The sequence below is a fragment of the Perca fluviatilis genome, chromosome 9 (genome assembly GCF_010015445.1).
Source record: "Perca fluviatilis chromosome 9, GENO_Pfluv_1.0, whole genome shotgun sequence".
In the NCBI taxonomy this organism is placed as follows: Eukaryota; Metazoa; Chordata; class Actinopteri; order Perciformes; family Percidae; genus Perca; species Perca fluviatilis.
This window is the reverse complement of record NC_053120.1, coordinates 20,873,543-20,901,173: the sequence shown is the minus strand read 5'-3', so window position 1 is coordinate 20,901,173 and position 27,631 is coordinate 20,873,543. Positions and strand designations below refer to the sequence as shown.

General features: G+C 39.8%; 1 protein-coding gene across 3 annotated transcripts in view; it reads left to right on the top strand.

Annotated features, from left to right (window-relative positions):
• The window catches only part of pex5la (peroxisomal biogenesis factor 5-like a), a 92,258-nt gene extending 65,171 nt beyond the window's left edge, over positions 1–27,087 (top strand). For 2 of the 3 annotated variants that reach the window (XM_039812119.1, XM_039812118.1), the window contains 8 exons: positions 1,868–1,963; positions 10,725–10,841; positions 13,157–13,300; positions 14,890–14,960; positions 16,660–16,878; positions 18,697–18,859; positions 22,015–22,172; positions 25,378–27,087. In XM_039812119.1, the coding sequence (XP_039668053.1) occupies positions 1,868–1,963; positions 10,725–10,841; positions 13,157–13,300; positions 14,890–14,960; positions 16,660–16,878; positions 18,697–18,859; positions 22,015–22,172; positions 25,378–25,579 (1,170 nt within the window). In that variant the 3' untranslated portion in view covers positions 25,580–27,087. Of the gene's footprint in view, positions 1–382; positions 455–1,867; positions 1,964–10,724; positions 10,842–13,156; positions 13,301–14,889; positions 14,961–16,659; positions 16,879–18,696; positions 18,860–22,014; positions 22,173–25,377 lie in introns of all 3 variants that reach the window. The other variant, XM_039812117.1, reaches the window with a different exon arrangement.
• Positions 27,088–27,631: the final 544 nt, after the last annotated feature.

Genomic DNA, 27,631 nt, shown 5'->3' with positions numbered 1-27,631 from the left:
TATGTAGCCATCAAATGCATACAGTATTTAAAGACTCCTTTTACAGGAATCTAATTAATTAAAAAACGTCAGCTGAAACATTAAAAAGACAATGATAGCTTAATTAGCTAGATAGCTATAGTTGATCAAGTCTGACAGTGAAAATGTATTGTCAATTGTAATGTCAGTTGGCAATGGCATAATCAAAATTCACCAGTCAAGCTGCTTTTGTCGGCCTCTGTATGAAATAAAATTAAAAAAAAACAATGAGTGGTAAATCTGCCACCATCATCATGGTAAACTGCGTACTGTGTGTGAATGTTAAATTGGACAGTAACAGTAGCTTAGGGGGTCAGGGCTTAACGAACAGTCAATTTCTCTCAATCTGCCTTGTCTACTTCAGGACTCCATTTCCCATGATGCCATTCCACAAACCCAAAAGAACAGATGTGAACTTGGTGCTGTAAATGAAAAGGTATACATATGGACATTCAGTATGAAAACAAATTACTAACACCTCTGATTCAAAACAGGCTGCATTGCATTCTGGTCTATTAAGTCTTGTGTTGGCAAACTGATTGTTGTCACTGCCTCTTCTACATTGACGCTCTTGTATTCAAGTGAAAATGAAAAACGCCCTGTTTGTTTCTGAAACACTGGCAACAGAGCCTAAATCCAACTACAGATTTTTTCATGTTATTCGTTTCTGGTGTTAAACTACGGCTAGACTGGAAATCTCAGGATGACAATTCTTGCTAGACGTCAGGGGGATAAAATAAATAATTACAACCAATAAAGACCAGAAAGCAACAAAATGGTCAGAACCTGTTTTGTAAATAGTGTGGTTTTGGGGTGGATTTTTCCTTGAACAACCCTATTACAGCATACTGCAGTTTCTTCACACAACACAGCAAAGATCATTGTAAATGTGGTGAGTTGTATTGTACACTGCATGCATTTTTGTTTATAAAAAATATATATATATATATATTGTTATCTACAATAAATGGATGAGGCAGTTTCTTCTGAGTCCATTAATACTGAGATTAAGTAACCCCAATTAATCTTGCATAATGGCAGTCTGTAGATGGGAATTGTTACAGGTACTCAATGGCTTTTTCTGGGGGAAGCCACTGACATGGAGCAATTAATTCCCTAGGCTCTGCAATGGATTTTCTAGTCCTGGAATACATACAGCCATTTACAGAAATTCTAGGCTCATATCACATCTGAGCATGACAGGGTATCTCAAAACCATCTACTTAAATGTGAAGGTGTAATGTGGAATCCTGTAAACTGCCCCGCACTCTCATAACACAAAACCACAGGCGTGTAATTGGTTGATTTTCATTTTCACAGCAGAGCAATGCTTTATATGTAAGTTTGTAACCAAGAGGCTATCAGCATATTTCAGATATTGCACGTGCAGGAGCATGGGAAAGGGAGAGGGTGGGGGAGTGAAATTGCAAGAGGCTGGATGAGTACCATGGCATTCAGATACGGGGTGGGGCAAAATGCTGACAGTAGTGATTCTGCTGGCCTTCCTAAGCATGTCAGAGGCTTTGTCGAGGTAGGGATATTTACTCGTCCCTGAGAAAGCAGAGACGGCTGACCCTGCACACTCTCCCTGCCTGTCTCTCCCTCTGGCTGGTTGTGTATGTGTGGTGTGCTATGTGGATATGTGTGTGCGCGTGGTTGCTTGTGATGTGTTGTGTGAATGTGAGTGTGTATGTTTAATGGATTTTGTTTGTGTATATATGTATACATTATGAAACGTGTGTGTGTGTGTGTGTGTGTGTGTGTGTGTGTGTGTGTGTGTGTGTGTGTGTGTGTGTGTGTGTGTGTGTGTGTGTGTGTGTGTGTGTGTGTGTGTGTGTGTGTGTGTCAGGCTCGCCTAAGCAAGGAGCAGCGGTGGGGCAGCGCTCTCCTGTCCAGACATCAGTCCCTGGAAGAAGAGTTTGAGCGAGCCAAGGCTGCTGTTGAGGTAAGCAGAGTGCCGCTTAGTACAACTCACATCTGTCACCTGTCAACAGAGAGCCATCTCTACCACTGGCTTTTAATAAAAAAGACTTAACAGGAAAGTGGGTTTTTCAATATTAAACAGCAGAACTTTGTCTCCTCGGTGCACTGTCCTTGTCAGCTTTGTCTGGGTTTTTTGGAAGCATCAGGGGCCGTTTATATTGTACGCGGCATGCGCTGCGCTCACCGCTAGGTTGTCCTATTCCCAACTATATTTGTTGTGCTCGCCACCGTGCGCAGTGCAAATTTACGTCATACATGTGCCAATATTTGAATGCACGTCACGTCTGCGTCCGGTGTTTACATCTGACGTGCAGTAGGCTACATGCAACATTGTGTAGTATACGCAGTATTGATTTGGTGGAGACGATGTTTCTGTCTTTGAAACAAAAGAAAGCCTTGTTCCGTTTGTGGATCCACATGTGTTCGGTGTTTACTTTTTTTCTTTTTATTCAGACACGTCACGGTCAAAGTTGAACCATGTTGAACTTTGGCCGTGGCAGGCGCAAGAGCGGCCAGCCACAAAATGCCGCTTGCGCTGCGGTTTGCTCAGCTCAGCGCAGCGGCAGACCAGTTCTTGCGCGCGCAAGCCATTGACAATAATGGGTTTCATAATAATGGGTTTGCGCGTACAATGTGAATGGCCCTTCAGAGTGGACTAGTGGTTAAAGATATTGCTTGAAACAGATGACTGGGATCCAAGCAGCAAGATACTGAATCCCGAGCAGCTCAAAAAGTGTTCTTTGATAGATTACCGTGACTTCAGACCTATTTGCCAATTTGTCAACCTAACCCCTGAGCCCTTAATTTTAAAGTCTTCTTTAAAAATCGAAAAATAGTTTCTGAAAACATTTCAGAGCTGAACTGGGCATATTACTGGGCCAGTAATTAGCAGACAGGGTTGGAAACAAAAAACTACAGTACAGCTACAGTTGCTGAGAGCTGCTTCTGTAGTGGGAGCTATTTCCCTCATCTACCACAAGGGGCAACAGGGAGCTCATCCTGGGCACACTTGAAAATAAACTTGGATAAGCTACACAAAGTTGACATTTATCCTTTATGAGAGGGGTTTTCAATAGCATGTTTTAATTTCACAATGGAAATGGTTTCAAGAATGAGGACATACAGGTTGGTTTGGCAAATGCACATCCACTTAATGTCCCCACCACCAGTTCTCACGATATCACACGATCACATGAGAATCACAGGATCACATATAATGCGGAAATTCATCTTGTCAGGCTTCCAGTAATGTGTTTGTGTCTGAACAGCAGCAGACCAATCAGCATCAGGTAATGAGCTACTGACAGCTACAGGCTGCTTAGGTGTGTGTGACGGCCACGACCATGGCCGTCACACACACCGCGATCGTTGTGTGTTCGTTCAAAACAACAATGGTGAACATGATAGACAGATGGTTCATCCAATCACCTTCCAGGTATTTTTGTTTTTAAAGTGCTAGCCCTTTTCCAAACAGTTTCCAATGACTGCGCTGCAGCGAATAAGACTGTCCAAAATGGGGCTACTCAGACCTTTGACCACCCAGGACAGATCAAATGAGAATTGTGTTCATAAAATGTAAGAAACTGGTCATATATCTTTTTCATATTCCTATTTAGTAAAGGACATATTTTTCTCAGTAGAAACTCCAACCCTGCAGTTCGTCCCCAACTTTTTGAGAAAGGGATGGAAAAATCCATTGAGTGCTCTCAGAAATATTATAAATAAGGAGATGAAATAAACTAAGTATTCTGTGAACTTCATGCCAAGACACCTTTTTTCAGTATCACATTTCCAACATCATTGCCCATGCAGCCTCATATCATTCATGCAATTTAAATTGATGTACTTAAAGTCCTGTGGAGCTGATTTCCATTTAACCCCTTCAGCCCTTTCATCTCCTTGTCAAATGGCCACTATTATGCTTCCTGTAATGTTTTCGCCCCTGTAGTGGTAGCTGACAGTTTAATAGTCCATGCTAAATTTACACACACTCAAGTTCACAAGGTGTTTGACCCAGAGACATATTCACAACACTGAGCTGGCTAACAATAGGAAGGTAAATAGGTCAGTCATTTTACCGCCAGACATATCAGATACCAGAGGGGATAGCGAAGTTACAGTAATTATATATTGCTTAATTCGTCACAGGACTGTGTACCGACACCCTCCATGTGTTGAGTTGTGAAGTATGTCTGACGCTCTTGTGCTATCAAGAATGTGATAGTTTGCCATGATAACATGGAAAATTACTTGAAAACCTCCTACATCTCTGAGAAAGAATACGCTTTTGTTTGAAGTACTTTCATCAACTTTCCTTCTTCGATGTCATTGTACATTAAGTTGCTATTTTATTTACTAATGAGATGGACGGAAAATTAATTTTCATCCACACTTTGAGTTTTTTTCTTCCTATTTTGCAATAGCTTTTCTTTCAGCTAAATATATTTTTGAAAGGTTACATCAAGTGTCTGTACTGTACAAGAAAGTTTTGTTTTATACTTGCGATAAAACCCTCAATGGACATCTCCTTTCCAAGAAAATGGGAGTGAACCCTGCACTATTGAGTTACTTTAGCTTTACTGAGGGCTACAGTAGACTGTTGCACACTGAGCTAGTTGTAATGGTCAATAAATAATAGAGCAGGGACAGGAAGACGTTGAGAAAGTAGGAGAAGCAGCAGCTTGGGGATCCCTTCCCAAAGTTAAAGTTAACGATTATGTCACATCTTGTATTACCCGTAAAACTGCATCCTCCAAAATATTTGCACAATTTAAGCACAAGCGTCAGCCAGAGGGCAGGTAAGTGATGAGATTCTGAGATGCTCCTGGACAAGCGTCTGAGCATGGACCATCGATTGTAACAGTATCTCACAGTTTCGATTGAGCAGCCTGAGTGCTGGCCTCCACTCTAGAGGAGCTGTGATGCAAGGGGTCAGCCATTTTGGCTTCAACTGCCAATGTCAAAGCCCACAATCACATAATTTCCATTCAAGAAGCTGTGCATGTGCATGCGGTTTCATACTTATGAAGACATGGAGGTGAAGACAGCTCAGACGGCAGAGCTAACATTAAATCAGCACACCGCCTTCCTGCCAATTCATTCAATTTGACGAAGCAGCCGAAAGAAAGAAATTTAGGACCCACAGAGGGAGTAGACAAGGAATTAAGCTCCCAAATATCATCCATTTTACAAAGTTGGCACTGATGAGAAACTGTGTTTGTGTGTAAAAATCCTTGAAAAGGGAGAATAAAATGGCAGTGGGCCTTGAGAGGGACCTCAGCTTTGAATTAATTTACAAAGAGGCTGATGAAGATATTTTCTCAGTAGGTAAGTGACTGTCCATGTCACATGAGGATACCGTCAATTACTCTGAGCTGATGACAATGTAATACTTTTATTAAATCGAGAACCATTGGAGCAGCAGCAGGGTAAATTGTGACTTCAGGGAACAGTGTTTTGGCTGTGAGGCCTGACAGGCTCCCACAGTGGCGATAAAGACGAGATGAAGGTGACTGTGTGGCCTCTTGTTTGATTAAAACAGGATATTGGTCTAAGGCAGTTCTTGTTTAGTGGGAGATTGCAGAGGCATCTGCCTAGCAGTTAGAGTTAGAGCTTTCGTTTAAAAGGTCAGTGGTTTTAATCTACAGACCTGCTGGGAAAATGCGGATGGGAAAAATAGTGAGTAATGCTTTTACCTCCTTCAACAACTTCCATCAGTGTGTCCTCAAGCAAACTCCAAACCATTCTAGTGTAGCTGGCAACATGAGAATGAGGGTGCACAAGGCATCTGCCAAAAACCCGGCAAGTGCAAATTAAAATGTAACTTTATTGTCCCACAGAGGAAATTAATGGGGTCAGAGGTGCATACAGGGGTAAATATAGCAAAGAAGCTAACAGTGCAGAAAATACATAAAGTGAAACTGTGAAGACAAAAGCTATATTTGTTTTTATCTTGATATCTTTTTTTATATTCAACTTACTATGTCTGATATGTTGTCTGTATGTTTATTTCTTGTATGTCTGGTGAGCCAAAGGAAAATTTCCACCCCGGTGGAAAATAAAGATTTATTCTATTCTATTCTATACCTCGTCCTCTTACGTTGTTGTGTCAAGTGTGCTGTTGACAGAGTACATGAAAGGCTTTTGTTTTAGGGTGCTTTTATACCTGGTGTGTTTGCATGTTCGGTTCATTCTGTTTGGGCTGGTGAAAAAGATGTCATTCAATCTCTGGTGCAGACAAAACGACTGCAGCGAGAACGCCCAAAAAGAAGAGCATTAGGGTGTTTTCAAACCCACAGTTTGTTTGCTCTGGCCCGACTGACTGATAGGTTGGTAAACTTGTTGCATTTTGCCATTGCTTCGGTTTCTTTTCACACATAAAAGACCAGCAAGCAGACTGTAAATGGGGTTTGTGGCGAGAAAACAAAGGGGACCAACTACAGGATTTAAGGACAGTAGGACAATGAAAGACGCCTCTTTTCCTTTTACTACATTGTTCATCAATATTCATAAAATGAGGTTGAGTTGCAGTATTGAGTAATAATGCTCAAAATCAGTAATTTTTTCGTTCGATTTTTGTAACAGTAGGGAAGATTTTTTTTAACCATGGTCCAGACCAAACAAACTAAACTCCAGGTGTGAAAGCATCCTTCATTTAGCCCACAATTACCAAGCAACAACACATATCACAACACTATTAGCATGTCATAAATTCACAGTTGACTGCATTGACTGCATGCCCTGGACACAGTAGCTCTGTGTTGTTATCACAGACATCCATATAGTGTGTAATCACATGGTCTCCCAAAACGAGTGACATTATCGGGACTCGAGCTTCCTATTTTTGTCTTGCTGACCACAGACTTGGCCTATGCAGCAGAGCTGTGGGTGGCTCATTAACATTAAAAGGCCAGCCTTGCTCTGGAGATGAGGAGAGCTTGTTTGGAGGCTGCTCCATGTCACTGGTAAATAATGAGACTTTAAGTAATGGCCAAGGTGGATTAGTAAACCTTAGTTTCCTCCAAAGGTTGAAGCTAACACAACTCAAACCGACATAAACAGATATGGTTAGAGTCCACTTGAGAAGCACTCACAGACATATCAAGACTTATATCAAATATTCTTTTGCTGAACGCATCTGATTTTGGCAAAAAAAAAAAAAAAAGCAGTTGCTCCAGGAATTTAAAAATCTTACTAAAGCAACAAATTAACGGAAATTCAAACATCACTTCGGTTTACCAATTCAACAAGAGGGAGCTGCTTTAATTTATGGGGTCTTGAAAATGTTCATTTCAGCAGTAAAAACACTGAGTAAGCGGATCATGAAAAATGAGTCACTTTATTTGCCTGAAATAGCGTGTTTGATGGTTGCCAAAAGCTTCAAAGTCTATAGGCCTACATTTCCCTTTATACATTTATTCATGTGCTAAATGGTCTACAGACAGAGACTGAAAGATTTGTATAATTTGAGACATGGTTATGATCTGTATTTGTGGAATATCCAAATTCAAGAGAACACAGGATAAATATCCTTTATCTAATAATAATGCCGCAGGGTATATTTTGTTTGCTTGGCAATGAATAACTGTATTGCTTTATTGAGGATGAACTGACACCAAACAAATCTTCTGAGAGCTGTTAATTATAATCAATAATTATTTATATTCTATTCCTAGAGCAAAACATACATCTGTGGTTTTTTATAATCCATTTTAATTATGTTTTCCCAGTCAGGGTACAATTCACTATTTTCGTGAAATATAGTCTGAAGCAATTGTTTTGCACCATTTTTTCTTTATTTTTTTAAAATCATTTGTTTCTGTGTTTTCAGTTAACCTAGCATAGTTTATCTTAGTTCTTAGTTCTACAAATTACCTTACTGGCAGCGTACATTTATTTTCACTTTATTTATTACCTCTGTCCATCTGACTAAGAAACACTAATTGGATTTTAGAGGCAAACATAAATAAACCTTTTCTAAAAGAAAGTGACACTAACAGTCGAGGGTATGTGTAACCTTTGCCATGATTATTTATGTTGCACATAGCAATAATTTATTAATGAAGTAACTAATGAATCCCCCACCCTACGCTGCAACCCCCACTTTATTTCCAAACAGTGGTGACATATTTGGCGGCAGAAAGCACTCTGGATTCAATCTATTTCACATAACACTTCATCAGAGCTGCTGAAATTAGAGTCGCTATGGGTTCACTCCAGTGATACACAGGATATAGATTGCCTTGCTGTATCGTTGTCTTGTTCCACATAATTAAACTGGCAATACCAGTGTAAAAAGCACCAGCATAAAGAAATATGACTAGATTTCTTGTAAATTAAAAACACATCCATATATTTACTCCATTTCAATACTGCAAGCAATTTGTCATCACACGTGGAGCGGACACACCAGATGGGATTTCACAACGCAAACAACTGACTGTCTATGAGATGCAAATAACGAGAATATGGACTAAGGCACAGTACAAATACAGGCCCACAACACAATGGAAAATAATGAAACCAAAAATGTAGACTATATTATGTAAACGAGCATCATGGCTGTAGCATGGGAACCATTCACATGAGCATAAAGCTGAAATTGCAAGAGGCCAGCAGCAGTGCTGGACTGTGTAGGGATTGTGCCGCAGGGCTGGAACAGTTGGTCCCATGACATTCATTACAAAAAGGTACAGTGGTGAAAGTAACTATGTACATTTTCAAGTACTGTACTTACAGCAAGTACAAGTTGAGGTATATGTAAATTGTACCTTACTTGGATGTTTCCATTTTATGTTACTTTATACTTCCACTTCACTACATCTCAAAAGGAAAATACTGTTTTGTAGTTCACTACATTTACTCAACAGCTTTTCTAGTTGCTTTGCAAATTCCAAGACATATGAGCAGTTTATAAATGATGATGTAATGTTACAGGTTAAATTAACAACATATAAAAGTAGCTTAAAAGATAGTTCCCCCTTGACAAGGTACATCATTAAAGTTCTGTTTGCACATGGATGAATGTAAGTGTCCTGGCATCTCATGGCCCATCCCTCATGGGATTATAAAACACCTTCACAATACATCAATATAGTACAACAGAGAAAAGCTTCCTGTTGGTCTGCTCACAAATCAATCTAATAGTAAAAAGCAACAACAATAGTACTGATACAAGGTTCTCTTCCTCAAAATGCATTGACTAAGTAAACTGTCAATTTGAAGGTCTCTTTTTCAAACACCATACATATCCAGTAACTTACTTGTATCTTCTATATCATTCAATACAAAATCTAAGTCTAGAGGATAAAGGGCAGTAGAAATCTTTTTCCATTTCTTCCAGATTACACAGTGAAAACATTCAACTTTCTTCTTCCAAAGCAGCAAACCAACAAGTTTCAATATAATAATGACATTTCCATTAATGCAGTAATAACTGGAAGGGCCCTCGGGAGAGCGCAGACCTCCCCCAAGACCAAGCCCTATCTCACAATTTTTAAGGAAAGTGAAAAATACTTGTGTATGTTCCCCAAAATGTAATGGGTTCTTCCTTGGCCCATGCTACACCCATTCACAAAGTTTCATGAAAATCAGGCCAGTAGTTTTCCCCAATCCTGCTTACAAACAAGACAAACAAAGCGAAAACATACCCTCCTTGGCAGAGGTAATAATCCAATTAAATAACATAGAATAATAAAGACTAAAACGGGTTATTCTGCATATCGAGTACGTTTATTTGGATACATTTAGCTAAAAACACTAATATACTTTACCTTATCTATTGATACACTTTTATATGTAAATGTATTTTTAATTGCAGTGTTGCTACTTTTACTCACCACTGCAAAAGAAACGGAGCAGCTGTAAAACTAAGAGTGAAATTTCACATACATTGTAAAATGCATTGTAATAAATTTTGCATTCACAGTCAAATTTTAATTGCAGTTTGATAAGATTAAATACATATTTAAAAGCCACCAAGACAATTTTCAGGACACAATCCTCTAAGATGTAGAGATGAGAAGACCTTTGACACTACGACAGACACAAATTCATACAATAGATCTTTCTGACCCTTTACCCCGCTACAGTGTCACTACACACACATTTACTGTACACAGTGCTGTCATGTACTAATGAGTTTCTGGCTAAAAAGGACTCAATAAGTCACAGGAGGCTGTTCTGCTCTGTTTGGCATTATTCTTCCCACTTTGCTCTGCCTCTGAAAGGAAGACAGCCAAGAACCATTTGAATCAGCCAGCTGGAAGAAAACTCACATAAAAAGGACAGAAAAAGAAACTTATCTCCCAACAAGTGATGTATGACATATGTACAAATCATATATATGAGGTTTAATAAGAACTGTGTGTACGTTCTTTTAAGTTTTGTTTATTTTTATGATTTCAACACAGATTTTGTTGTTCACAATGTAGCATTATCAGGGAAAAAAAACTGGGTGCGTCCCCAGGAAGCATGGATAGTGAGTTTACAGCGTCCTTTGAGATTTTAATGCGTCAGACACAGGACGCTTACCTATTAACATCACTGTGCATACTTTACAGCCAGTGAGCCAGACAGACGTGACATTTCCAACAGCAGGTTGACAGGAAATTACATTAGCTGTTGTTTTATTGTGTGCACTAATCACTCATTCCCTCATTCTCCCCCTTCCCACATCTATCCTTCCTCCCATTCTCTCTCTCTCTCTCTCGCTCTCTCTGTAGTCAGACACTGAGTTCTGGGATAAGATGCAGGCAGAGTGGGAAGAGCTCGCTCGGCGGAACTGGCTGACAGAAAACGAGCAGGCGCAGATTCCCTCCTCTGTCTCTCCACATGAGAAGGTCACTATCAGCATGTGCAAACGTTTGTCTTGACACTGATGTCGATATATACAGTACTGAATAAACAATGCATGCCTATCTAAAGTTATACTGTAAAATGAGTTACTCAGCATTTGAAAAAAGAGATACGAAGTATGTTTACTATACTTTATGTCAAATATACCTGAATCAGGCATAACTCACAACATGGGGTTTCAATAAAAAAAGAGCACAAAATTCCCCTGTTTACCTACCCCCCCAAGTTAAAGGAATAGTTCAACATTTAGGGAAAGACACGTATTGCAGGGAGTTAGATGAGAAGATCGATACCACTCTCATGTCTGTACATTAGGTATAAAGCTTGAGTCAGTAAGCGATTGGCTTATGTTGTCCATTTACCTCGGAATTCAGAGGTCAGAACTGGGAATGACGTCCTACCCGAGTTGACCAGGTGAGTGACAAGTTGGAAAACCATTATATTTAACAAGGTAGGGGTATTTTAAAGTTACTAACACTGTAGCAACATGTCCACAGATAGAAGAGAGACAGTACTGTGTACAACTGATTTAATGGGACACAAATAAGACAGACATGCTAATAAACAGTATATTCCTACAGCTTTCGGAGCAGCCATGTTGGATTGTGATGTCGGGGTTGGTGAGGTTCTCCTAATTTTCCGAGTCGCAAATTCGACTTCAGTTGACTTGGAACTCGGAAATAATGACTTCTCAGTTCAACTGGAACGCTGCGTTAGCTTAGCATAACAACTGGAAGCAAAGGAAAACGGGTGGCCTGGCTGTGTCCAAAGTTCAAATATATGCTTATACCAACATCGCTAAAGCTCACAAATTATGTTCTATCGCATTTATTTAATCACAAACAAATGTAAAATGTGAGAGTTACTTTGACTAGAGTCTTGAAGGTCAAAGTAACTCACACAACTCACATACTCACTTACATTCACAAGTATGGATTAAACAACTGAGATATAATGTCTGAATTAGTGAGCTTTAGAGGTGCTGGTAGGTGATTTTCATTGTGGAGATAGTTAGCATATTGCTAGCTGTTTCCCCGTTTCCAGTATTTGTGCTAAGGTAAGATGATCATTTTCAGGCCCTATAGCTTCTTACTTATAGTGCATTCCATTTGTACTCAGAGGTCAGATTTTCCGAGGTCAAAGTCGTAAACACGCCCCCGGACAACCTCCGAGTACCCCAAGCTCAAAATCCAACATGGCTGCCCTGTCCATCAACGGTAGTGAAAGCTGTAGTAACATACAGTTTATTAGCACTTTTGTCTTATTTGTGTCACACTTAATCAGTCGTCCACACAGTCCTGTTCATCTTCTATCTGTGGACATGTTGTTACACTGTCTGCATGCACACAAAACCGTTATCAACCGGTATTGCTAACAATGGCTAACCTGGCTAGAGCCTACCCCACAATGAAAAATCCGACTTGCAAATGGAATTTCAACAATGGCATTCAACTCAGGTGTGACGTCATTCCCAGGCCCGGCTTCCGAGTTCCAAGGTAAATGGAACGCAATATTAATGCATGAGGTGAGATGACAGTGGTATCGATCTTCTCTGCAAAAAAAGCAAAACAATACATCTCACAAAATGTTAAACTATTCCTTTAAACCTACTTGTTGGGTGTGTTATTCTTTGATTGTAAGCATTATAGAGCTTTCTGGCAAATAAACATGAGCGCTTGTTGTCATTTAGAGTCCAAAATATGCAGAGCATTTACCATTGAATTTAAATTCAACAATAACACTAACAAATTGGTTACTTTTTACTTTAAATATATTGAATAATCAGATTTATGTTCCCCCAAATTAATACATTTAAAACATGTTGTATCCATGTATACAGCCTATATTCTACCCTATGTGTTTAGTATCACCATATGCAATATAAAGTCATGTTTGTTGGTGTCAGAGGACAGAGCATATGGCTGAGCAGTATAGTTTACCCATCAGCTGACCTTTGTCTTAAAAGGGAATCATACGAGATCAGACCTCTGGGCTTTCTGATTGATCCCAGTGCAGAACTAGTTCTTAAAGAAAAAGCTTCAAAGTCATAGCACTCAGAAACAGTCAACAACACACCAGGGTAATCACAGTTTGAAAATGCAAAGTTTAACATTTAAAGATAACTGACAAACCCCTGGGAGCTCAGCCCAGGTTTGATGTGAAGCAGAAAAGATCAATTCCTGCCGCTGGAGCTTTGCTTTAATATACAACTGCACAGAACAGTTGCCCTGGTTTTCATTTGAATATGAAAGAGAGAGAAACTGACATTGCCACTGTCCCTTTTTTTTTTTGCTGACAGGGTTACTACTTCCACACAGATAATCCTTATAAAGATTTGCCTAACGCATTTGAAGAGGGACTAAAGAAGTCTCGAGAGGGAGACTTGCAAAACGCCGTACTTTTGCTGGAAGGAGCCGTCTTGCAAGACCCTCAAGATTCAGAGGTGAATTCATTGACCACACACACACACACACACACACACACACAGCTGGGGGATGGATGCTCATTTACAGCACCGATGGCCAATAAAACTAAAGTCCTGCACAGGTTTTCATCGCAAATTACGTAATGGCTAAATCCAACCCAAATAACTCCCTCATTTTGAGAGAAGTTAGAGAGGAAGAATGCCCCCCTGACCACACGGGTTGTGTGAAGCAGATTTTGTAGGCAGCACCCACAGGCAGGATGCTGATTGCCTGTAGAGGGCAAAGGATTTTTTTTTTTTCTTGCTGAAAGAGTTGTTTACTGTAGCAAAAATACTTGTTCATACTCTTGATGAGAATTTCCATTTGCCCAGTGAGCTGAATAATAGCTCATTCTGCAGGGTTCTCTTTCTCCTTTTTATATTCTCCCCGTTTCTAAAGAAGTGACCTCTTTGAAGGCTGAAAGAGCAAAGCTTTCATACAAAGTACTTTCGGAATCCCCTGGAATATACAGAAATGTGCCAGTTATTCTGAGGAGAGGATTATCCCGCGGTGTATGGAGCTAATACGATTCCAAAATTCCTCCTAGGGCGCTTAGTGGTTTATTGCCCCACTGTGAAGACCTCTGAATCATTGATTAATTCAAAGAGTGGAACAAAAAAGCATAGACAAAGATTAGCCTTAGAGCAGGTTATTAAGTGTGTCCTTACAGACACAAATACAGAGAGGTAATCTCATAATCTCACATTTTGGATTTGAGATTAGTTATATCATTGTCTGCCCTCTTGTGCTGATCAAGGGTACTTTCCATTTGTATGTCCCTGCTAAGGACCAACACTGGCTCAAAGATCAACCACAGTATCTGCCACACAGTCACATTCAACATTTACAGAACAAAAACTCCCAACTCAAAATTTTTTTAGTCCATCTATTAGTCGATGGATACATTAATGTGCATATATTTTGAGGACCAATTAATCATTTCAGGTATGTTTAAAACAAAAATGCCAAGCATTTGCTTGTTCCAACTTCTCCAGTGAAAGGATTTGCTGCTTCTCTTCATTTTAAATATCATTGTAAATTGAATATTTGGGTTTTTTGGTAATGTAATGGATTTTATTTGTAGGACAAGACAAAGAATTCTGAAGAAGACAACTTGGGCTCTGGGAAACTGATTTGAAGTCTTCATGTGTTTTGTCTGACCGAAAAATGACTCAAACGTTAAATCCATTATCACAACTTGACCTACTTGAAGTAAGCCATTTGCTCCTCTAGGGAGGATAGGTCATTGACAAATGTCCTCCACCTCACTCACAACAGTCCCTGATTAATTTTCTGATGCGCTACTAATCGTTCAGCTCTAAATAAATGAGGAGTCCTCACCTAAATTATCACTTTCCTTTTTTTAAAAGACATAAAGCAGTAGTTCAGCAAGTTGTGTGTAAGTGTTGATGTGTCTGAAACACTGGCATCATTCGCTCTGTGCTGGATCCCACTTATTGAGCCTGACGGACGATGCTGAGCCACTGTAACTGTAAGTCTCAGCCCCTTGAGCATACCAGGTTCCCATCCTGCTGTTTACTGTTACCTGTATTTTGTTTTGCTGCAGGCTTGGCAAGTGTTGGGGACCACACAGGCTGAAAATGAGAACGAGCAGGCAGCGATCGTCTCCCTCCAGAGGTAAGGAGAAACAACTGCATCAAATTACCATTTTAAAATCAAAAATATCAAACTTGGCGGAGCTGTCTGCCGTCATTGCTCAAAGACACCATATGTTTGCACAAGTCGGACTCTGTGGAATTGTTAAAAGATAAAGCCTATCGTTTGAAATTTTCCTGAGAGGTTTCAATGAACTTCATGGGAGAAGTTTATTCAAAATTCTGATGGAAAGATTTGTTATACTGTATTTATAGTCCTGAGAAGAACGGCATCACCATTTTACTCAATTGTTTTACTTTACCAACCAGTAATTGGAAGGAAGCATTCTGAGATTTTTATTCCTAAAATAGAGACACCTCGCATGGATGGTGATTGCACAGAGCCAGGGTATGTGTTCTCAACGGGTGGTGGCCCACTTTCATTCATAACACTGCTGAAGCCAGACATTGCACTTATCTGAGTGCGAACACTGACAACTCAACTGAAAACAGAGGAGACAGCCATTCAGGGAAAAAAACATCCTTACTTGTTTAAGTGTGACATACAGTAGATGGTCCATTCTGTAAAATAAAATACTAATAATAAATAAATAAATAAACAAACATTTAATTGCTGTTCTATGTAAATGGGATTACAAAGGATGGTGAATTATTTATATTTCAGTTCCTGCCAGAATCTCACTTAATCCAACAGACTCATGCATATTCTGAAACACCATTCAGATCTCAGATATTTTGCATGGTGTACATTTTAGTTTGTTTATTATGTAATAGTTCCATCTGTAAGGGGGCTGTTTGGGTAGAAAGTGAGATTAGATGTTTAACTGGCATTAGTCCTCTTCAGTTGGCAAGCAGCATGTTATCCTGCCCTATTCAGCTCTATTTTATAACCACTTCAATTCAATATAGCCATACAGACATCATATTGAAAATAAACTTTTTGTTTGACTGTTGATTTTTATGCAAATAATTTTTGCTTAGTTTTCTTGCTTCACTTTTGGCACTCAAAAACATGGAGCTTCTCAATCAAATCTTGGACAGTCCCTGCATGACATGGTTGTATGGTCACTTTTGTACTCATGGGACACTAAACAGTTTGCACACGAAAAAAAGTGTACAGTGGATTTGATTTGATTAACCAACGTTTATGTAATCTTTAACAACAACCCATTGCACTGAAATAATTTGGTTCGACTGAGATTATGAGGGTTTTCAGGAATTTGGCGCATCAACTGTAGCAAATCTGTCTTCAAAATGATCTTAATGAAAGCTAAATCTTGTCTTGGCCTCTCCTCCAGTTTCTTAACTAATCCAAGTTGGTCGTCCAACACAATGCTGCTCCTCTCCCATTTTCAATTACTAAAGCCTGCGTAGATCTTTGTGGCAGTTGTCCAAATGATTTAACTGGTGATATAACTTTAGCACTCGCTACAAACACACTTTCCATCCCTAGCTTCTCTTTTTCCTAAATGCAAACTTATTGCAAATCATCTAACCCTGCTGCTGCTGCTGAGGGGAGCATGCAAACCTTGTCCCCTGCAGGAAAGGCAGATCAGGAGAGGTGCAGCTCATCCATCCTGACCCAGAAATCATTAGCCTCTGCCTGATGTTCCCTTGCTTTGGCCTGTCCCAATTAATGCCTGTCAAATCTAGATTTTCCTTTGAAGTGCACACCTTACACCATCTCTTCTCTCCCATGCCGGCGTCCTGTGTCCATCCAGGTGTTTGGAGCTCCACCCAAACAACCTTCCAGCCCTCATGGCTCTGGCTGTGAGCCTGACCAACACCGGTATGCGAAATGATGCCTGCGAGGCCCTGCTCTTCTGGCTGCGACACAATCCAAAGTACAAGCACCTGCTGAAGGGCAAGACCCACCTGATGGGATCCCCAAACTCCCAACGCAGGATGTCTACTGCTCCCAATGTGGGCAGACACGAAAGGTGGAGTATTTAGACAACAATACTTTAGCTCTGATGAAAACAAAGAATAGAGCAGTTAGCTGTATTTTTAGCCTCTTTATCTGGCACAATTTTTTTGCAAAAAAAAAGAATCTTTTTTTTTGCAATGTCCATCGTCCAAACAACTGACATTACTGAAATTATTGAACTGACAGTTCAGAGTCACTGAACAGCTGACAAACATATGCACATATATCATGTGCTGCATGTTGCACACTCAAAAACAAGATGTTTACTGGCCATCTCAGATTCTCATTTGTTTTACTTAAACTGCCATTACTCTGTCAGGGAGAGCAAAAACTTGTTTCAAGGTCTCTGAACCACAGCTGGTATTGGTGTTATTTCACTGGCAAGGCGGCATAGGCTATATGGAGCTACATGTATCCATCTTGCCAAACCACTCTTTGTGCTGTAGAAGGCAGACGGCTGTGTTATCTTAAGCCGGAAAAAATGAGGCTGTTAGATAAGTAATTTCCCAAAGTAAAGCAGCACTTTATCAAATCATTAATCCCCTAGTCACTGTGAGGAGATACAGGTACAATTACTGTGGTCTCCACTCAAATACATGAAATATCATCCTTTTCATTTCTGCTTCTTACTCCATCCCTCACTCTTTACACTCCTCTTTGCGGTTCTCCCCCTCCTTTTATCTCTCTTCTCTAACTTTCCTTTACCCTCCCTCCCTTTGTTATGACTGGCCTAGTGGAGACTGACATATGACATAAAGACAAACACATTGCACTTCCTATAACATCTTCAAAATAAAGCGTTCTGCTGCTTTGCCAATAGAAAGCTTTTAATGTGAAGCAGCAACAGCAGGAAAGAAGGATATAAATAAGGCAGATATCTAAAAGCAAAAAACAGGAACACAGGAGTGAAACTAAACTCAAAACTACAGATATTTCAGACTGATCTCATGAAGTGGCGTATGGATGACACGCCAATTTGTATGCCATTATTGGAGTGTTATCAAGACGCATACTCGCTTTTTAGTGTTTATCCAAATGGCGTGTATGTTTACGCGAAGTCATGATATCACGTTGGAGATTTAGGTAGAATAGAGAAAAACAGTCACAAGCATAGACACTCAACTTGAGCTGCCAAAGACACAGCTGAGGGGAGGAGACCGTCGCGGGGTGGCCATGGTCGGCCCTGGCTGCTACCAACCAGGACCAGTGTTCCCCACATTTCTCTCCCCTCATTTCCGCAACGTTTACATTCTCTGGTTGAGATATGAGGACGGAAAACGCTGCAGTGGGTCTTATTTTCTGCCACCACTAGAGGCACTGATTTATGAAACGCTCTTATGGGTTGTATTGGAGGGTAGAAATACATGACCTATAGTGTTGTACGGTATGGAGGACTAATGCGAATAAACTAACTTACCAATCAAAATAAAAGGAAAACAAAATACAAAAATATTTCATGAGCTATTAATTTCAATAACTACTTCAAAAAAAGTTAAACAAATTAAAATACAAATCCTCCAAACACTACACTGAACTACTTTTTCTGCCAACACAGAGGACTTGATTTACATAAACTAAACCCAAATAAAACGGAACTAGTCCTTTTAGTCTCTCTGCATTTTTCCTTTAATTTCCCCTTTTCTTCTTCCCTTACTTTATCTCTCATTTACCCCCCTGTCAATCTCTCCCTCTTTAGTTTTCTTACACTGAATAAAAGTTGACATGCAGTACATTGCACATCATAGTTCTGCCATCTAAAGAGAGCTCAGCCGCCTTAAGTCACATTAATCCTTAGCTGTGCGTTTGTGTGTGTGCGCGTGTGCGTCCACAGCTCCCTGCCCGAGGTCAAGGAGCTCTTTCTGGAAGCAGTTCAGCACAACTCTGACAGCGTCGACCCGGATTTGCAGACGGGCCTTGGGGTGCTCTACAACCTCAGCGGAGAGTTCAACAAAGCTGTAGAGGCCTTCAATACGGCCCTGTCGGTGCGGCCCGAGGTAGGATGGACACACACATGCACATTAGACAGAGTGAAGCTGTACAATCACTGAGAGATGCACTGCAAGCAGAAATAGTCTCATTGGTCGATTTGAACCTCAGTGGAAGTAACCATGTCAGAAAAAAAGTGCAAATTACTTGATTTGTAAACGTAAAAGGCAAAAAAAGTGCAAATCTGCATCTTAAAATAAAAAATATTTAATTCTAATTTATTCCTTTTGTCATCAATAAAGGAACACGCATATAGTATGCTGACATATTGAGAAATACATGGTAAAACAACAAAAAACATCACATTCTTAAAAGGGTCAGTTCACCCCACAACATACAGTAATTTTCCAATTACACCTAGTGGTATCCAGCCATGCCAAATATTTTCTGAGATTTTGAGTTGTCCACTTTTGAGAATTCTTCTGCCATTCAGCATGTGCTGAGGACTCACTGGCAAAGATCTGACTAGCTGACTGTAAGTTGTAGTTGGTCAACACATGGGATGCACTAGTTTCCTTGCAGAGACAACATGTCTGACAGCTGGTTGACTCCAGCTGGCACGCTATTATGCCAATGATGTAAACTCTTCACCTTTCAGGCAACACTTAATGGATAATCAAGAGGCTCATTCATATATTCACAGCAAATTCATTTTACAAAATTGTTACTGCTTATTTTTGTCCAATTGGACTCCAAGGATGCTGGTTTGTTCGCGTTCCCTAGCTGGTGGCTGTTGATACATTGCTAAATTACAGGGAGTCATGCAAAGTTTCGTAATATCTTCGGAAAAATGCCCAATGTTGGTGATTTTTAGTTGTTGCAATAATGATAATTAAAAACAGAAACTATGACAATTGTACTCAGTTGTACTGCAAATCACTTTTCTCCAAAACGACAACAGTATTGTGAGATTTTGGGAATGATTATGCCAAAGAATTACTGTATATGAGCCATTTGCACTAAATGCACAAAATACTTGGAATGCTTATTACATTAAATAACAAAACTTGCAAAAAAAAACAAATATTTTCCATGGTACATTGTGAATGTATTCACAAATGAATGTTAATGTATTAGACCTGCATATATCAAAGATACTGTATGTTTTTATAAACCCTAATTGAGTGTTATTGGAGGACATGACTTTTTAACATTTGAGACTTTTTGTAAAAAAAAAAATCAAGGTCAATGAAGTAACCATATATGGTTTTTCGCCCGTCTAGGGTAATGTTTTTGCCCAAAAAGCGCACACACACACACACACACACACACAATCTCCGCATCTCTTTCATGCAAATCATGTCCCAGGCCGGCAAGAATATTACTCACTGGTAAATCCAACCTCCCCATTTGACTTGGTAATATCTGCTCCCCTGCTGGAAAAAAATAGCTCTGAGAGATAATAATATATCGCTGCTCGGCTTAGCCAAAGATGAAGGACCCCTATACTGTAGCAGACCATGACCTCTGTATGTGCCTGTGTACCTGCAGGTGGGAAACAACGGCAAGGACACCCTGTGTGATGTAACACAGCCCTCCTTAAAATACCCTTGTTAGGTTATGTCATAGCTGCAATGCTCCAAACACGTCCTTTGTGCATAAAAAATTAAACATAAAATACAGAATGATGTCTCTAACACTGCTTTGTCATGCTGTCTCTACGTAGACAAGGCTAAGTGTTGTATAGCAGCACAGATTATCAGCTCTATTTTACTTATTCTGTTGAACACAATGTCTGCTGCTTGATCAGGTCTTTCAGAGCTGGAAAGCATTTTAGACTTTAAGATAATGTTGCAGATGAGTTTCTCAGGCTCAAAAGGAGTTCGCCAGTGTGTTTACCAATTAAAGTGGCTTCAAGGAACTTTCAGTTTGTCTAGTGGCCCTTTAGGACAAAAGTGGTAGTGTTTTTACCACAACTGCTGTCGTAAAGAGCTTTTCCTTTTGCATAGCTGCAAAACATTATATCCACTAGGGCTGCAGCTATCGATTATTTTAGTAATTTAGTATTCTACCGATTATTCCATTGATTAATCGAGTAATCAGATAAGAAATACTTTTGTTTTATTGAAGAGCAATAATATACAATAGTTTGGATTAATTTTCGGAAAAAGCAACATTTGTATTGCCTACAATATTATCTTTCATATTCATTTACAATAATCATTAATTTACAATAATCAATTGTTGCATTCGGTAACTTAGCCTACTCTGGATGTATTGTAAACTTAACCGGGTATCACTGTCACTGTGTCACGAGCCAAAGCATTAGCAAGAGTTTGTTGTAGCATCCAACGTAGTAATAACTTAGATTTATATAGCGCATTTCATGAAACCCAAGGACGCTATACACAAGTACAGGGTGACAAAAAGAAAATAGACTAAGAAAAACATGGACTGAAAAGAAATAAAAACTGGGCGCTAAATGGAAGGGGGATTTCATTTCATGTAGACTACTGGCGTTAAACCACATCTCACATTGTAAAGTTATTTTATGAATGAATTACATACCTGTCTAGGAGGAAGAGGGGCAATTCAGGGTCGGTTCTTCAGGGTCGGTTCTGAATCCTTTACAATCCCGTAATAATCTCCATCTATTAAAAGCCAGACCAAGTTGACTCGGGTTTCCGTCGTCTGTCACTCTCCCCTTTTAGCTTTTAGTTGTTCTTTTAATTTCCTTTTTTTCTGATTGCCCTGCCCCAGTATCAGCAATAACTACAACAGTTAACTTCTAAAATAAAATTAAAATACAATTAGGCCTACATAAAGAAATCTCCTGCAACCTTTTACCTGGCTGGATACAATAACACAGGCTCAGTGACCTATCAGACTGTGTGAGAGCCGATCTGCCTGCTGTAAATCATTTTTGTGACTTTGCGAGGCAAAGGCATCAATAAAAACTATACAGAATTAGCTTTCTTTTCACTGTTAGTCTTTTAGTCGTTTGCTGTTACAGGTCATTTATGATCACCAGATTGAGAATACATGTTTCAGAAACATTTAAAAGTTCCTCGTAGCTACTTCAAATACATCCATACATATATTATATATTCAAGCCACATATGTAACACACATCCCAGTGAACTTCACTAAAAACAAATCTTTCATCGTCACCCTCTGACATTGCTTATCCCTCAAACAACACCACTACTCGCCCCCCATCCAGGACTACTTGTTATGGAACCGCCTGGGGGCCACACTGGCGAACGGGGACCGGAGTAAGGAAGCTGTGGAGGCTTACACGCGAGCCCTTGAGCTGCAACCAGGTTTTATCAGGTCCCGCTACAACCTGGGCATCAGCTGTATTAACCTGGGGGCACACAGGTGAGTGACCTGGGGCTATAGGAGAGTGGGACAGAACTCTCATTAGCTCATTAGCACCTATGGAGAAAAGTCCAAATGGTACTTCCAGCCATTGAAGAGAATATACAATCTAGTAAAGTAAGGATAAATATACCTTAAACTCAGCAACCCACCTATTAGGGCTGCGATTATCAATTAATCTGCCTATTATTTTCTCAATTAAGCAAGTAGGTAATCATTGGGTCTATACAATGTCAGAAAATAGTGAAAAATCAGTGTTATAATTATTCACAGCATGGTCATTATTCAGAGTTCTTTTAAACCTTAAATATAATAATTACCATTAAATCCTCACATTAAAGAGGCTGCAACCAGAGAATGTTTGGTATTTTTCTTTGGAAAATGACAAACAATTAACCAATTATTAAAATGGTTGCAGCTCTAATTCAAAATCCTAACATTTGTGATTTGGAGTAGTTTTAGTAGTGTGATGAGCAGATGAATAACAGTAGGCTACATAGCAGCCTACATATAAGATATAAACTTAATGTTAAGTGTAGCAGCAATTGCTTTTTAGTGATGCATTTCTCAAATGCTTGGCTGATTATAAAAGTGTGAAAAAGAAAATGTTCATTTTGTGTGTGACAAAAGTCAATTTTACATAAGCATAATTGTGTGAAATGGAAAAAAACCTAAAAGGAAATATGCAGCAAAAAAAACAATTTAGCCCATAACATAATACCCAAACATGAGTATTCATATTCAGCTACGTAAATCAATAACATGAGACTCACAATGCATCTGCCAGACAACATCCAAAAGAAAACAAGCTTCCAAAAACAAATACTATACATGCAGTACAAAGCGGTAGCCTACAGGGCAGCAGTAATGTTATATGCAGAAAGTATGTTAGCCAACAGAGGCCAATAAGACATAGCCAGGTCCGAGCAATAAAACTAGTAAGCCAAGTGCACAGAAGATATAAGTTAGCATGTTAGCACAACAAACAGCACATACTTAGCTTGGTGAAGAGAAGCAGTGACCCTCAGCATCTAAGGGGAGAATAATTAATCCTCATGGAAGAGTTGTTTCTACCCTGGAGACAGCAAGGACAAGAAAATAACCCTCAGTGTGAGGGTTGAGGCTAACAATTGGCTATTGTGTCTCTGTTGCGACACAAACATCATTATTCCTTCACAAACTTTCCTGAAACGACATGACGGGGCCGTCAGGAGGTCAGCTTACCCATAAAAACATATGAAAGCAATGAATTAGTAGTAGTATTATTAGTATTTACTAGGTAGCTTATAAAATTATATAACACTGACAAGTGGGGCAGAGGTTCGTCCACTAACATTAATCATCACAGAGTCGGCTATTCGATACCCGGCTCCTCCTGTCAAAATGTAGCCTACTATGAGATCTAATGTTTGCTCCTTTTTACAGTCTATGGTTTACTCCAGAATACAGCCATTTACCACGTTTCACAGGCAAAAGTTATCAAGTTAAGTGAGTGAAGCCAAGGTCAAGTGGAGTACTGACAGCTGACATACTGCCTTTTGGAAGAGTGTGTTGTAAGGTTACACTGAAGTAACGCTAAATAGCTTAACAGGTGTTGCTGCATTTGCAATATATCCACATAGGCCTATGACATGTCACATCACATTGCATAAAAGCATGATTAGGACTCACCTAGCCTGTAGAGTTTTAACTGCCCAGGTTCAATATTTCTCTGACATGTCTGCCTTCATCCCAATAGAATAAAAGTGAACCTAATTTGGTTTGTGATGCAAAGTTAACACCATTGAACAAATGTAACAGCAACATGTCTTTCCAGTAACAGTGTATAGGCTATCATTCTGGGCAAATTACACACATGCATGAGATCACCAGCATACATTAAGGTTCTGTATGCCCCCACAGGTGTTTTCAATATCCTGGCTAATTAGACCTCTTCTACAGGCAGTAGGCATATGAGAGGGGATGCAACCCACTTGTTAGCAAAATGTCCAAAATGCATTCCCTTTGATAAACTAATGATATTGTAATTGTGACTTTTTCCCGCCCTTCTGTCAGTTTCGTCATGGATCTATAATATTCTCTAAACTAGCAGTTGCCTATAGTCACGCTGAACAAAAAAACTGGGTCCGTACCCATGTTAAAAATGACCAAATCGCCTTTTGGCTACAGATGTAATTAGACCCAGCTAACAGGTGCAAAAAACTAACAAGTTAATTACAAGTTTGTACACGCTCATATTGTCTTGCCCGGTCACACCAGAAAGAGGCACAGTGAAGTTCATGTAGCCTACATCCCCATGTAATAGGCAGTGCTAGAAGCTTGGGGATGGACGGAGGGACTATTTACAGGACTAGTGGTGACTACTGCCTCTGCTAAGCTAACACGCTAGCCAGCCGGAAACATGCAAGTCCTAGTCAGTCCCATAGTTGTATGGTCAGTCCCAGTAGCTTTCTGAGCTAGCTGGCCAGAATCAAAATAAGCTTAGTATGTTTTCACTTACAAGGTATTTGCCTTGGTGTTCGATCCAAACAATAATAATAAACATATTAAAATGGAAATAAAAATAAAGGCAGTAGGCAAGTATTGCAACAGTCAAGAACATAAATAAAGAATACAAAGTACAATAAAATTATGGAGATACTATTAAAAGTAAATATGTACAATGTAACTACCACACACCAAGACAGCCATCCACGGCGCTATCTTGAGATCTTAATGTCAAACAAAGGTCCTACGGCTGGAATTTAATTGGGGACGTTGCAGTTTCATGGCATGGGCTGTAACCATTTAGCTAACAGGGCACCATTATGTCACTTCACAGGACAGTAAGTTCATGTAGTTTATAGAAAGATGTATTTTTTTTCTGTCTCCTAACTTCAGAGGAGATGGGATAAAAGTAGATTGTGCCAAGCAGCTGAAAAGCTACAATAGTTCCTCTGGTTTGGACTTTCAATCTTTTCGGTTCTCCGCTCCCTCAAAGGCCAGCGCTTTAAAAAATCTTGCACAGATTTACTTCTCCCCCATGAGCAGGCGCTGACTGTAAATGCTGGTGTGACCGGGCCGTAAGAAGATGTTTAATCAGTACTAACAAGTGAAATCCCCTGTTTGGGTGTGCAGGGCCTGAGCGGGATCAACCCTTGCAAGCTCCCCAAACCACACAGCATGCCATATACCAAACTGATTCCTGTTATTGTTTCTTCTCCAGAGAGGCGGCCAGTAACTTTCTGACTGCGTTAAGCCTCCAGAGGAAAAGCCGGAGTCGGCAGCAGTCCCACCAGGTCATGTCTGGAAACATCTGGGCTGCTCTGAGGATAGCTTTATCCATGATGGACCAGCCCGAACTCTTCCAGGCTGCAAATATTGGTGACCTGGATCTCCTCATGCGGGCCTTTAACCTAGACATTTGAGGAATGGGAGGTAGTGACAATAGCATTTCCCCCTTCACTTACAGTACTCTTCGATTTCTACCCAACAGCCAAAAGACCAAAGTGCACACTTCAGAGTGGATTGGATCTGATGTTAGAGACAATAGTGTAGTTTTTATGCACGTCAAAATTAACTGCAGTCGTCAAAGTTGTCATATTTTTCGCTCAAGTACCTTGGAGCAGTTCTGAGGACAGGTTCTTCCAAGTGCTTGAAGTGACTGCTTTGTGATGGATTTGCACTGCAATTTGTGATTTCCCTAAAGAGCACAAGGACGGGCAAAGATTGTACGGGCAATGCCTTAGAGAACACATCAATTAAAAACTGACTCATCCAGTGGAACAGAGCTGGAGCCAGGAGAGACAGGCAGCTTGAGAATCTCACACAGGAACCCTCACATGCTGTTTGTGGAGAAAAGTTGAGGTTTTGAGAAAAAAAAGAAAAATGGTTTTGTTATCCAATTACTTTCAAAGACTGTCTCACCCTCCTAAAGGCTGGATTCAGTGAACACATGATAAAGACTGCACCATATGACCTGGAGCTCCAAATTCTGTTCCTGGCTTGTTTTCATCCTCTTTCAATGGAGAATAATGATACTGCATGAATAAGCATTTTCATAAATGGATTCTTGTTTAAAATTAACATACTACACACACAAGTTTTCCCTTTGCACTTCAGACAAACAGATAACTTTCTTAACCCAAGTGGAATGTGCAAGCCAGGTTGTAAAGCCTTACTCAAATGCATGCGAAAAACTATATTTATTTATACTATTTTTATGGCAACCAAAAAACACTAAGCCATTTTCAGACTGGTTTTAATTTCTTTAAATACCTGCCATCTTCTAAACTTGAAAGCTTTCTGAGCCATTCATTTTTGTTTTGTTTTGTTGTTTGTTGTTTATTATTTTGGTTTTGGCTCCTAGCTTCTAGTTCCCTTTATGATGACTGGGTGGAGAAATACACACAAAAGCTGGGCAACATTGATCTTTAAAACCTTCGTTATTGTGAAAACTTTTAAACTTTCTCACATGAACAAAAGTTGTTACAGGTCTAAAAATATCTCTTTTATCTTCTAGGGTGGCTTTAATAGCCCTCACATTTGATGTACGCATCAGAATCTTATTTTCCCGACTGTATTCATTTCAATACAGTGTAATAATATTACAGGTATTGGATGTGTAGCTGCAAGCCAAGACCTAAGAAAGATTGGGGCATTTCCTAATGCAGTCATTTGTGTCTTTGCTATGCCTCCACAGGCAGTGACACATTTAATTAAATCAGTCTGCCTCAGCCATCATGCATGATATAAATATTTATGTAAGCTTGGGCAGATATTGAAAAGATATTTGTTTTGCCATCTGCAAACTTCAGTTCACATGAGAACATTATGTTATCGTGCATCCACAAAACACACGATTGTATTGAGCCAGTTATTCCAGATAATTCCTCTGCATCACCACAGAAGCAAAGCTTTTATACATGCTTTTTTTTTTTTTGCTTCTGTTGCATCACTGTTGCTAGTTTGAAAGTCACTCTGTGAAGTGAACATCACGTTCCTCGCCGTAAATGATAGACAATCTGCTATTCTGTATAGCTCAGCACCTTGGTGTCTAACAGGCGTGTCCACGGCCTGGGTGGGCTGTAAAAAGTAGGTTTTTATTCTCAGATCCTATGCAAAAGGTCATGTTTTATGTTGCCATTCTCAATTGTCAGTTTGTCCCTGTCTGCCTCGGTGGACCAAAAGGAGGTGGTGATTCTGTGCTTTGAAAGAACGCTATCAGGGGAAACCAGAGACCGGCAAGAGAGCCATTCATCTTCCAAACTGTACAGCTTTGATGTCATGGTCTGTATGAGAAGAAGTGTTTCATTAGGAAGCTGGGGGAGAACAAAACAAGTGTGATCGTGAAAAGAACAGAACCATCCACCTAAAGTGTAGCCTTCATGTTTTATAACTCTGTGGTGTAGCAACATGACCTCACACTCACCGTATTTACAGACGTACATCAAGCTTTGCTATCATTCCACAAGCGGCCA